This window comes from Corythoichthys intestinalis, chromosome 10 (assembly GCF_030265065.1).
Source record: "Corythoichthys intestinalis isolate RoL2023-P3 chromosome 10, ASM3026506v1, whole genome shotgun sequence".
Classification (NCBI taxonomy): Eukaryota; Metazoa; Chordata; class Actinopteri; order Syngnathiformes; family Syngnathidae; genus Corythoichthys; species Corythoichthys intestinalis.
In genome coordinates, this window is record NC_080404.1 from 36,177,743 (window position 1) to 36,191,993 (window position 14,251).

Sequence of the window (14,251 nt, forward strand, 5' to 3'; positions counted from 1 at the left end):
GTCCTAATTAGCCTTCTTGGGCACGGGTCGGCGAGGAGACATGCCAGCCGCACATTTCAATTATCCTCAGATGCTGATGACAGTAACCTGTGTTGTGTTGGTCGACGTTGTGGCAAGCAATCAAAAGTGCCAGCAACACAATATCGCTAATTAAAAAGTGCTCCAACCTCCCCCGAGGAGGGGCTCAGACGCTCAAGCGTGTGATCTGACATTGAGTAGACAAAAGGAGGCGTTTGTAACCCTCTTGCTCGTCCAAACGAATCAGCTTTAAGATTAAAAGTCAAGTAAAAGAATAGCTTTTGCTTTTTTTTCTTTTCTTACTTTCTTTCTTGGAACTCTTTGGCTGTCGCTGACAGCAATAGATGTTAAGTCCACAGTAAGATTATGTTTCAATGACATTGATGGTAATAAACATCCAAATTCTTTTAACTGCGTAGGCTGGCACTTCCTAGTCAAAATAGATTGGACATCTGTAACGGTCAATAGCAGCCAATGAGTTAACCAATAAAATACATATTTTTTAATATATTATAAAGAAAAATATATAAGAACAAATAAAAATAGGTATTATTTTGCTATATACAGTGGGGCAAACAAGTATTTAGTCAACCACTAATTGTGCAAGTTCTCCCACTTGAAAATATTAGAGAGGCCTGTAATTCTCAACATGGTTAAACCTCAACCATGAGAGACAGAATGTGGGGAAAAAAAACAGAAAATATCATTGTTTGATTTTTAAAGAATTTATTTGCAAATTATGGTGGAAAATAAGTATTTGGTCAATACCAAAAGTTCATCTCAATACTTTGTTATGTACCCTTTGTTGGCTATAACGGAGGCCAAACGTTTTCTGTAACTCTTCACAAGCTTTTCACACACTGTTGCTGGTATTTTGGCCCATTGTTCCATGCAGATCTCCTCTAGAGCAGTGATGTTTTGGGGGGTGTCGTTGGGCAACACGGACTTTCAACTCCCTCCACAGATTTTCTATGGGGTTGAGATCTGGAGACTGGCTAGGCCACTTCAGGACCTTGAAATGCTTCTTACGAAGCCACTCCTTTGTTGCCCTGGCTGTGTGTTTGGGATCATTGTCATGCTGAAAGACCCAGCCACGTCTCAGCTTCAATGCCCTTACTGATGGAAGGGGATTTTCACTCAAAATATCTCGATACATGGCCCCATTCGTTCTTTTCTTTACACAGATCAGTCGTCCTGGTCTCTTTGCAGAAAAACAGCCCCAAAGCATGATGTTTCCACCGCCATGCTTCACAGTGGGTATGGTGTTCTTCAGATGCAATTCAGTATTCTTTCTCCTCCAAATACGAGAACCTGTGTTTCTAGCAAAAAGTTCTATTTTGGTTTCATCTGACCATAAAACATTCTTCCAGTCCTCTTCTGGATCATCCAATTGCTCTCTAGCGAACCGCAGACGGGCCTGGACGTGTACTTTCTTAAGCAGGGGGACACGTCTGGCAGTGCAGGATTTGATTCCCTGGAGGCACATTGTGTTACTGATAGTAGCCTTTGTTACTGTGCTCTCTGTAGGTCATTCATTAGGTCCCCCCGTGTGGTTCTGGGATTTTTGCTCCCCGTTCTTGTTATCATTTTGACGCCACGGGTGAGGAGGGAGTTGGAAGTCCGTATTGCCCAACGACAGCCCCAAAACATCATTGCTCTAGAGGAGATCTGGATGGAGGACTGGGCCAAAATACTAGCAACAGTATGTGAAAAGCTTGTGAAGAGTTATAGAGAACGTTTGGCCTCCGTTATTGCCAAAAAAGTATTGAGATGAACTTTTGGTATAGACCAAATACTTATTTTCCACCATGACCTGCAAATAAATTCGTTAAAAATCAAACAATGTGATTTTCTGTTTTTTTTCCCACATTCTGTCTCTCATGGTTGAGGTTAACCCATGTTGACGATTACAGGCCTCTCTAATATTTTCAAGTGGGAGAACTTGCACAATTAGTGGTTGACTAAATACTTATTTGCCCCACTCTATTATCAGTTTTGGACTATTTTATATGCTATCATTATCCACATCTTGTTAAAAAATGATGCTTTGCTATCAATTTGCATTGCATAAAAATGTCAAAATTACATCAGAACAAAATGTTTGCATCAACGCAACAATTTTTTGGGTCGACCAGTATAATTGTCAAAGTAACAACAATCACATCATCATTCTAATGGAATGAAAGTCATAATTACAGTACAGTGTAAAAAAAGAATTGTTTTTTTGCCCCCCTCATTCATCGCCATTGACAATTCACTGCCAGCCCTCTCAGTTGGTCATCATTAACGGTATCCAATGACTTAAAATTTTTAAACACAACTTGAATACAATACAACAAAACAGAGGGCTTACTATCCAAAATAGTTCTTTGAAAAAGAACAAGTTTTGTTGTGTTTGGTGGCGGTGTGTCACATGAACCCCAGAGCATTCTCAACATACCAAAAAACAAAGACAACATCAGGTTTACAGGCTGCGACTTCTCGGGAAGGCGTAGGTAACAACAGGGATCTAGCGAACTGTTTGATGGTACTTAAAAGACAGTTAGTTGTCAGCCCCAAGCCATGGGTTGCTACGGCAACAAGACATATGCATAGCAAACCTCAACCAAGCCCCCACCCCATCCAATCCTCTCTTCGCACTGTGATCTTCTGCTGGCAGCACCGGTATCCAGAGCTGGCGTTAAAAATAGAACAGTATCAGGGCATCCATATTTCATAGCCAAGCGCAAACGGACGACAAGTCAAATTGCATCTATACGCGCATCCTCGTGAGACCGGAGGCCTTCTTCTTTTTGTAATGGCGCTTTAATGGGCTGATTTCACTTAAAACGGCAATGAAATATTTTGCCGGTCGACAAGTGTGCAGAGGACTTTTTTCTGGTTCACCTCCTCTGCTGAGTTGCTGAAAAAAAAGTTCCCCTTCCCCCAAAAAAGAGAAAGACGGGGAGAAAAAAAGAATGGGCTATACATTGTGTAAAAGCATGCTTCTCATTGGCTGCCAGTGAAGGCGATGTTCGGCCAAATGATTTTGACTGAGAGGTCTGGCAGCGAATGATCACTGCCAGCGCACCCAATCAATATAGATTGACGTCTATCGCTCTCAATAGTAGCAAATAAGTCATAAATGTAAGATCATGTCTTGAGGAAAGAAGACAAAAGGTTTAAAGACTCAAAAGAACACATGCTTCACTTTTAAGTTTCCCCAACAAAAGTATAGTGGTACCTCTACATACAAAGTTAATTCGTTCTGGGACCTTGTTTGTAAGTCGAAATGGTTGTATGTCGAGCAGGATTTTCCCACAAAAACACATTATAATTAGGGCTGTCAAAATTATCGCCTTGACGGGCGGTAATTGATTTTTTAATTAATCACGTTAAAATATTTGACGCAATTAACGCACATGCTCCGCTCAAACAGATTAAAATGACAGCACAGTGCCATGTCCACTTGTTACTTGTGTTTTTTGGTGTTTTTTCGCCCTCTGCTGGCGCATGGGTGTGACTGATTTTATGGGTTTCAGCGCCATGAGCAATTGGTAATTATTGACATCAACAATGGTGAGCTACTAGTTTATTTTTTGATTGAAAATTTTACAAATTTTATTAAAACGAAAACATTAAGAGGGGTTTTAATATGACATTTCTATAACTTGTACTAACATTTATCTTTTAAGAACTACAAGTCTTTCTATACATGGATCGCTTTAACAGAATGTTAATGTTAATGCCATCTTGTTGATTTATTGTTATGATAAACAAATGCAGTACTTATGTATAGTATGTTGAATGTATATAACCGTCTTGTGTCTTATCTTTCCATTCCAACAATAATTCACAGAAAAATATGGCATATTTTATAGATGTTTTGAATTGCGATTAATTACGATTAATTAATTTTTAAGCTGTGATTAACTCGATTAAAAATTGTAATCATATGACAGCCCTAATTTTAATTCCATGAATTCGTTCCACAGCCCGAAAAACTACACTGAATCACTTAATAAATGCTGCTGGTACGATTGCAAATAGCAATTACACTGAACAAATCAAATTATGAAAAAAAAAAAATGGAATAATAATATAATTCTAATATTTATAATATCTGTAATAATGTAACGAATCAGGTTGTAATTTGGCGGTGTGTTTTCCGTGGTGTGCCTGAACGCACCACGTGGCTGACTTGACAGAGTGAGAGAGGTCTTTTTACTTTCACCTTTCATGTTCAGCTGCGGTAGACAGTAGACATATTGTGTTACACAAGTTCTGAAACAAATTATTAAAAACCTGACGACGCCGGCGATGTTACCACAATAATATATGTCACCTTAACTTATAAAAACTGGTGAACGGAGGTCAGGGGAGGACCATCGAGATCGTAGACATTTTATGGCCGTATTTTCGAGCCAGTTCACAGAGGCGTGCACCACGCTCATATTTTTCTATCATTTCCATCTTCATTTCAATGGTAAGCCTCAGCTTTTTCCTTTTTTCACCACCTGAACTAACTTTCTAACCCATTTTGATTTCTCTCAAGAAAATCCGCAGTGCGTCCGTCTTGCGGGAAAACAAAGAAACTGCGGCGCTGTCATAAATCATCGTATTTCGAGGGTGTCAAATTTTGCGTTGGATGTCAAAAAATTCGTGTGTCGAAGCGATCGTATGTCGAGGTACCACTGTAGTTTAGTACTGAACTATGTATTTTTGTTTAGTTATTTATGCACAGTAAATATCTGAAAGGAAAGCAGTTGAGGTCAAAACATTTTTTTTGCAGTAACCCGATATCTCATTTAAAGACATATAGACTTCATTGTTCTTTTAAAGTGCTTAAAACCTAATTCTGGACATTTTTTAGCAATATTATGCAAAGGCATTTCGGTAACACTTTACAATAAGGGTCCCTTAATTAATATTAGTTCATGCATTTATAGACAATAACTCATGTTTAAGTAACATGACAATAATTCATTTAAACCCTTATCTAACATGTATTAATTAGGGCTGTCAAAATTATCGCGTTAACGGGCGGTAATTAATTTTTTAAATTAATCACGTTAAAATATTTGACGCAATTAACGCACATGTCCCGCTCAGACAGTATTCTGCCTTTTGGTAAGTTTTACAGCAAGGCTTTTTGTGCTGTCTAACAGCGAACTCTTGTGGTCGCTTTGCGACATGGTTTATTGTTTTCTTGCCAGTTCAATATGGCTGCACGACGTCTTGGGCTGTCGCCTACGTTGTAATGTTGTGCTTATATGATCCTTGGACAAGATTTGTCCATAAGTATGGTTGTTGTAAAGAATGTACATATTATGTTAGTAAGCGAAATGTTATATTTTTTGTATGAGATGCTTTTTGTTTATGTTTAGTGAACCTGTATAGCGTGCTAAGCTAACGTAGTTGCTAATGCAATGCTTGTGTACTTTTTTTTTTGTAGTTTTACGACGGTCTAAAGAGGACAATGGTTTGAGGCCATTTTATTAATAAATCAGATGAAAAAGGAAGAAGTCTGATTATTAAGGCGTCGTTCACTAGCTGTCTAGCTTTGGAAAAAGTAGACGCTTCGGAGTGAGGACAGCATTGACAGATTTAAATGACAGTACAGTGAAATGCCCACAACAGTCCTTATGTACCGTATGTTGAATGTATATATCCATCTTGTGTCTTATCTTTCCATTCCAACAATTTATTTTACAGAATATATATTTAATTTACAGAAAAATATGGCATATTTTATGATGGTTTGAATTGCGATTAATTGCAATTAATTACGATTAAAGTATTTTTAAGCTGTAATTAACTCGATTAAAAATTTTAATCGTTTGACAGCCCAAGTATTAATATATTAATTAAAATGAGTTATTGCATTAGTTAATGCATTCTAAGAGGATAACTAATGTTTAAGTAACATTACAATAACTAATATAACTGCTTATCTAACAGTTATTAATATATTAATTAACATGAGTTAATGCATTAGTTAATGCATTAGTCAACGCATAACCAGACAGTAACTGATACTTTTGGTAAAATTAAAAAAATATATAGGCCTATATAGGGTTAGGGTTTAGGGTTCGGGTTTGTTAACTTTAGAATTTAGAATTTCTTAGTTAAGGGACTCATGTGCTACACTTTACAATAAGGGTCCAAAAAAGCATTCACTAATGGTTAATAAAGGTTAAGAGGGGGGAACTTAAGCATTTATAATTTCTTAGTTAAGGGATACGTGTGCTACACTTTACTATAAGGGTCCAAAAAACATTCAGTAATGGTTAATTAAGGTTAAGTAATACTTATGATAAGTAAGGTTAGGTTATAATATATATATAATACATTACTTAACATTAATTCACATATACATTAGTGCATAAATAAATGGTTATTAATGTATACTGGTACTACTAAGTGATTGTTATTTTAAAATGCGAAACATTGCTTTGTGAGTCCTCGGGTGCTGCTAACCTAACCTAAGTATGGTATTATTTCACGTGAACGTACCTCATAAGTATTACTTAACCTTAATTAACCATTATTGAATGTTTTTTGGACCATTATTGTAAAGTGTAGCACGTGTGTCCCTTAACTAAGAAATTATAAATGCTAAGTTTACTAAACAACTAAACAAACCCTAGACCCTAACCCTAGCCCTATATAGGCCTATATTTTTTTTTTAATTTTACCAAACCATTAGTTACTGTCTGGTTATGCATTAACTAAGCATTACCTAATGCATTAAGTAATGCATTAGCTAATCCATTAACTCATGTTAATTAATATATTAATAAATGTTAGATAAGCAATTATATTAATTATTGTAATGTTACTTAAACATTAGTTATTGTCTAGAAATGCATTAACTAATGTTAATTAAGGGGCCCTTATTGTAAAGTGTTACCGGTATTTCAAATAATTTCATGGTTACGGTGGGGCGTTTTGAAACATTTATCATTTGTGAATATTGTTGTTAAAATTTTAATAACATTAATTTTGGTACCACAATGACTATATTTGTTTAATTCATTTTTGTCTTAATTTAGGATTTTTTTTCTAGGATGCAAAATAATGCTATCTCTATGGCAGGATACCCAGGAAGACCCCACTTCTGACCCAGAGACATAAAAAGCCACGCTGGAGTCTGCCAAAACTTATCTGAGAAAGCCAAAAACGTTTTGGAAGAATGTTCTCTGGTCAGATGAGACAAAAGTAGAGCTTTTTGGGAAAAGGCATCAACAGAGAGTTTACAGGGAAAAAAACGAGGCCTTCAAAGAAAAGAACAAGGTCCCCACAGTCAAACATGGCGGAGGTTCCCTGCTGTTTTGGGCTTGTTTTGCTGCCACTGACACTGGGCTACTTGACCGTGTGCATGGCATTATGAAGTCTGAAGACTACCAACAAATTTTGCAGCATAATGTAGGGCCCAGTGTAAGAAAGCTGGGTCTCCCTCAAAGGTCATGGGTCTTTCAGCAGGACAATGACCCAAAACACACTTCAAAAAGCACTAGGAAATGGTTTGAGACAAAGCACTGTAGACTTCTAAAGTGGCCAGCAATTAGTCCAGACCTGAATCCCATAGAACACCTGTGGAGCGATCTGAAAATGGAAGTTTGGAGAAGGCACCCTTCAAATCTCAGAGACCTGGAGCAGTTGGCCAAAGAAGAATGGTCTAAAATTCCAGCAGAGCATTGTAAGAATCTCATTGATGGATACGGAAGCAGTTGTTTGCAATTATTTTGTCTAAAGGTTGTGCTACCAAGTATTAGGCTGAGGGTGCCCATTTTTGGAGTTTTGTGTAAAATGATAATGATTTTTTTTTTCATTCTCTTTTGAGTTTTGTCGTTGCAAGCAAAATAAATGATGATATTACTACCAAAGCATTTGTAATTGCAATCATTTTCTTGGAGAAATTGAGCATTATCTGACAGAATTGCAGAGGTGCCAAAAACTTTTGGCCTGCAGTGTAAGAACAATTTTGGTCAACCAGCCTACTATGCATGTTTTTGGAATGTGGGAGAAAAGTGGCGTACCCAGAGATAACCCAGGCACGAGGAGAACATGCGAACTCCACACAGGAAGTGAACTCTTGATCGTGCTCGCCACTCAATATTTCTATTTAATTTTTATAAGGGTTGTATGGTTTCTTTTACAGTATAGACAATTAAAACGTTTGTATTTTTTTTCCTTAATGAGTGTTTTACATCGAGCTATTTTTCTTCCAAAGAAAAATAAATATAACCCTGTGGTAAATGTATCTCATGACATTTTTTTGAAGTCCACCTTTTGCCTTTTTATACACAACAGGTGAATATTTAGAGATTACTTTAGGTATTTTTACATCTCAAATGATTTCTTGATTTTTTTTTAATGTATTTATGATTTAATGAGAGGATATCAGAACAAGTGTCTATTTTAGGGCTGTCAAAATTATCGCGTTAACGCGCGGTAATTAATTTTTTAAATTAATCACGTTAAAATATTTGACGCAACTAACGCACATGTCCCGCTCAGACAGTATTCTGCCTTTTGGTAAGTTTAACAGCTAGGCTTTTTGTGCTGTCTAACAGCGAACTCTTGTGGTCGTTTTGCGACATGGTTTATTATTGTCTTGCCAGTTCAATATGGCTTGGCTGCACGACGTCTCTGGCTGACGCCTACCTTGTAATGTTGTGCTTATATGATCCTTGGACAAGATTTGTCCGTAAGTATGGTTGTTGTAAATAATGTACATATTATGTTAGTAAGCAAAATGTTATATTTTTTTGTATGAGACGCTTTTTGTTTATGTTTAGTGAACCTGTATAGCGTGCTAAGCTAACGTTGTTGCTAATGCAACTCTCGTGTACTTTTTTTTGTAGTTTTACGAAGGTCTAAAGAGGACAATGGTTTGAGGCCATTTTATTAATAAATCAGATGAAAAAAGAAGTCTGATTATTATGGCGTTGTTCACTAGCTGTCTAGCTTTGGAAAAAGTAGACGCTTCGGAGTGAGGACAGCATAGACAGATTTAAATGACAGTAGAGTGAAATGTCCACTACAGTCCTTATGTACCGTATGTTGAATGTATATATCCATCTTGTGTCTTATCATTCCATTCCAACAATTTATTTTACAGAATATATATATAATTTAAAGAAAAATATGGCATATTTTACAGATGGTTTGAATTGCGATTAATTACGATTAATTAATTTTTAAGCTGTAATTAACTCGATTAAAAATTTTAATCGTTTGACAGCCCTAGTCTATTTGTTTTTCCTTTTGTACAATAATTTCTGGTGTTGTTACATTTTTGTCTAAAGGGACACATTTCAATGCACATTATAAAAAACATTGTTTTTTTTTTTAATCAGATCATCGTTTGGACCAGTTCTAGCGAAAATCCTCACCTCAACATAAAAAAAATAATTGCACCAATGCATTTTTTTTTTCATTTTCGTTATGATTGCAGACATTGAAAGACATAAATTAGCTTTCTTAACGACATCTTTCAACCATATGAGGAAGGTGTTCCATCCAAATGATTGTTCGTCCTTGGTGGCGGTACACACTCTGCTGAGAACCATAATAGTTTTACAGTGTTTCCTTCCTCCCCTATCAAAGACATTTGTCTGGATTTATCTCCCTTCAGCATAAAAACCTTCATATTAGCTAAAAACGTTCCCCTCCAGCCTGCACTCTGCCTTCTTGCGGGTATTATTTTTTACGAGACGTTTTTATGAGAAGCTGGCCGTGCATCACGCTCGGCACATCTTAATAATTCAGTGGCGGGTCGACTGGCGCTAATGAGCCCGATGAAGGCAAGAATAACACAGACGCAAAAGGCCAACTGTCACATGAAGATACCCGACAGACACCATGCTAGACTGTTTGTCTGTTGCGCTCTTAACTCATTCACTACCATCGACGGCGATAAACGTCCAATCTATTTGAACTGGCCCTCCCAGTTCAACAGAATTTGATTGCGCTGAAACAAGGCTCCAAAATTAAATCTTTCTAAATCTGAATGGGACATCACACTCACATCCGATCATCATCATAGCCACGGCGAAGATCTTCTCCCCGTCGGTGGTAGGCGCAATGTTGCCGAAGCCGATGCTGGTGAGGCTGGTCATGGTGAAGTAGAGTGAGGTGATGTAGACCGAGTCCTTGTTGGGACCGCCTTCCCACTTGCCCAAGCCGCTGGTGTTGAAGCGGTACGGTGTTCCCACCGTCTCGGCAAGGATGTACAGCCAGCTGTCCGTCCGCACAATGTTGGTCTCCTCGTCGATTACCTCGTAGTCACCGATGCTGTACCTGGAGTGAGACATCCGTGTTAAAGTTTAATGCAAGTTGGGTGCACACTGAATAGTAATCCGTTGTATTATGTGCCACCATAGTAGAGTTGGGCAATCTGAACCAAAAAAATGAAATCCCAACTTTTTAAATTTGTTTTTTTATTATCTGATCGCGATGGTCCGATCCGATTACTTGAAACAAGGGACTACAGAACCATTAAACTGTTTTTTTCACATATGAAGTAATGGCCAGTGTTGTTAATCTTACTGAAAAAAAGTAATTAATTATAGTTACAAATTACTTCTCCCAAAAAGTAATTGCGTTAGTAACTCAATTACCTGAATGTAAGAGTAATTAGTTACTTGGCAAAGTAATTGGTGATAATTACTTTTTTTTTTTTTTTTTTTTTGAGGGGAAAAAAAAAAATATTGGCCACACTATGTGAAGTTTTTTGTGGAGGTTTTTGGTACAATTGGCCCGAGCCCAATTCTTTACCCTAATTTACCATTTACCCTGAATCAACTGTTAAAAGTTGTTAAAATTGCTCCCATTATTGCATTAGTTCCCTTCTCTCTACTTTCGACATATGAAAGTTTTAAAACTGTTTCATCATTTAAAGATAGATTCAAGTCAAGATTTTGCCGATTTAGAAGTATTTTAGATAAAAAGTTACTTAGGTTCGCTAGGAAGGTTCTCTACAACAGAGCCGTCCTAAAAAGCCTACTGCTTTAAGATGGCGGCTGTCTACTAACGCATTTAGTGCCATGTCTGTCATTTTGCATCTAGTTATATCTATATACAGTACATGTGATATCTACCATGTCTAACATATCTACCATAACATGCGGGCGTAGTTTGTCGGCTATCGGCTACAACATGTATTATTGGAGCTACCTAGCATCGCGTTTGCTCGGCGTCACAACTTTCTTGCCTCCTCCCCGCTCCTGCTCTGCTCTGTCGTCTCGGTGAGTCCGTCTCCCTCAGACTTTTCGACCAATATAGTAACGCATAGTAACGCATGCCTTTCCGTCCTCAGTAACGGTAACGGCGTTGCCAAGATGAGAAAAGTAATTAATTAGATTACCCACTACTGAAAAAAATAACGCCGTTAGTAACGCCGTTATATTGTAACGCCGTTATTAACAACACTGGTAATGGCATGCATCATAATGAACATAAAAGTAGCCTGCCTCTTGCAAAATAGACTTCTCACGGTCAATATTCATAACAGCAGAACCAAAATTACAAACATAGAAAGTCAATAAATAATATAAATAAATAATAATTAATTATTATATAATAATCATAATAATAAATAAATATCATAAAGAAATTCACTCAAAGCATGAAGAATATATACGTACAGTATACTGTATTTAAAAAACCATTAATTACAATTACAATTTTTTTGGGGGGGACATTTAAAAAGTAAAGTTTAAAAATGTCTGTGATTGTGGTCGCACCTTGGCCACTCTGAAGCTGTCGTCCTACACTGAGAAGCACTGACAGTAACATAAGTAGTAGAAAAAAATAGTAGTACAAGAAGAATATGTAGATCTAACTTGTTTTTGGCAGAGTACAAAGAGTAAATACAGTGGGGCAAATAGGTATTTAGTCAACCACCAATTGTGCAAGTTCTCCGACTTGAAAAGACTAGAGAGGCCTGTAATTGTCAACATGGGTAAACCTCAACCATGAGAGACAGAATGTGGGGAAAAAAACAGAAAATCACATTTGATTTTTAAAGAATTTATTTCCAAATTAGAGTGGAAAATAAGTATTTGGTCACCTACAAACAAGCAAGATTTTTGGCTGTCAAAAAGGTCTAACTTCTTCTAACGACGTCTAACGAGGCTCCACTCGTTACTAGAGCTGGGAATCTTTGGGCACCTAACGATTCGATTACGATTACGATTCAGAGGCTCCGATTCGATTATAAAACGATTATTGATGCACCCCCCCTCCTTTTTTTTTTTTTTTTTTTATAAAATAAAGTTTTGTACATTAGTTCCAAGTTAACATATAGCAGTACACAAATATACAAAAATAACATTAAATTAAAAAACTCCAGTCCCCATTCTGTATCAGCAGCTTTAAACTACATTCAATTAATTTAATGTTGTGAATCAACCGTTAAAGTTGTTAAAATTGCTCCCGTTATTCCATAATTTCCCTTTTGTCTACTTTTGACATGTGAAAGTTTTAAAACTATTTTAAAGATAGATTCAAGTCAATATTTTACCGATTTAGGAGTATTTTAGATAAAAAGTTAATTAGGTTTGCTTGGAAGGTTCGCTACAGCAGCATTGCAGGGAAGTTTACTGCTTTAAGATGGCGGCCGTTTACTAACGCCCGCATCTAGCTTTTTGCAGATGTGCTGCTACCGCTACCGAGTCTATAATCCATCTAGTCCTACATAAATGATATCTACCGTAACATTATGTAGCTTAGCTGTACTTGTAGCAGCTTTTCGGCAGCAGTCAGGTATGTTGTTGTGTTTTTTTATCTCGTGGCATGAGTTGAGCTAGAGCCGTGAGTTAAGCGTTGGCATTACCCGAGGGGCCGGTTAATGAGAAGCATAATGTTTAGCTACTCCCGCTCCGTTCCGTCCCGAAGTCCGCGCGGCGCGCTGAGTGTGTTGTACTTCCGCTTTACTTGGCATATTTCAATAATCGGAATTTGGATGTTTGTGAATCGTTCTCGAATCTTCCACGGCCGAATCGCGAATAATCTAAGAATCGGAAATTTTGCACACCTCTACTCGTTACCCGTATTAATGGCACCTGTTTTAAGTTATTATCGGTATAAAAGACACCGTCCACAACCTCAGTCAGTTACACTCCAAACTCCACTATGGCCAAGACCAAATAGCTGTCGAAGGACACCAAAGACAAAATTGTAGACCTGCACCAGGCTGGGAAGACTGAATCTGTAATAGGTAAAACGCTTGGTGGAAAGAAATCAACTGTGGGAGAAATTATTAGAAAATGGAAGACATAAAAGACCACTGATAATCTCCCTTGATCTGGGGCTCCATGCAAGATGTCACACCGTGGCGTCAAAATTATAACAAGAACAGTGAGCAAAAATCCCAGAACCACACGGAGGGACCTAGTGAATAACCTACAGAGAGCTGGGACCACAGTAACAAAGGCTACTATCAGTAACACAATGCGCCGCCAGGGACTCAAATCCTGCACTGCCAGACGTGTCCCCCTGCTGAAGAAAGTACACGTCCAGGCTCGTCTTCGGTTTGCTAGAGAGCATTTGGATGGTCCAGAAGAGGACTGGGAGAATGTGTTATGGTCAGATAAAACCAAAATAGAACTTTTTGGTAGAAACACAGGTTCTCATGTTTGGAAGAGAAAGAATACTGAATTGCATCCAAAGAACACCATACCCACTGCGAAGCATGGGGGTGGAAACATCATGCTTTGGGGCTGTTTTTCTGCAAAGGGATCAGGACGACTGATCCATGTAAAGGAAAGAATGAATGGGGCCATGTATCGAGAGATTTTGAGTGAAAATCTCCTTCCATCAGCAAGGGCATTAAAGATGAGACGTGGCTGGGTCTTTCAGCATGACAAGGATCCCAAACACACAGCCGAGGCAACAAAGGAGTGGCTTCGTAAGAAGCATTTCAAGGTCCTGGAGTGGCCTAGCCAGTCTCCAGATCTCAACCCCATAGAAAATCTGTGGAGGGAGTTGAAAGTCCGTGTTGCCCAACAACAGCCCCAAAACATCACTGCTCTAAAGGAGATCTGCATGGAGGAATGGGCCAAAATACCAGCAACAGTGTGTGAAAAGCTTGAGAAGAGTTACAGAAAACGTTTGACCTCCGTTATTGCTAACAAAGGGTACATAACAAAGTATTGAGATGAACTTTTGGTACTGACCAAATACTTATTTTCCATCATGATTTGCAAATAAATTCTTTAAAAATCAAACAATGTGATTTTCTGTT

At 37.8% G+C, this 14,251-nt stretch overlaps 1 protein-coding gene across 6 annotated transcripts in view; it reads right to left on the reverse strand.

Moving 5' to 3' along the window:
* The window catches only part of LOC130922690 (potassium voltage-gated channel subfamily H member 1-like), a 112,263-nt gene that overhangs the window by 26,242 nt on the left and 71,770 nt on the right, over window positions 1-14,251 (reverse strand). For all 6 annotated transcript variants that reach the window (XM_057847606.1, XM_057847605.1, XM_057847604.1 and 3 more), the window contains one exon: window positions 10,034-10,305. In XM_057847606.1, coding sequence (XP_057703589.1) covers window positions 10,034-10,305 — 272 coding nt within the window. The remainder of the gene's footprint in view (window positions 1-10,033; window positions 10,306-14,251) is intronic.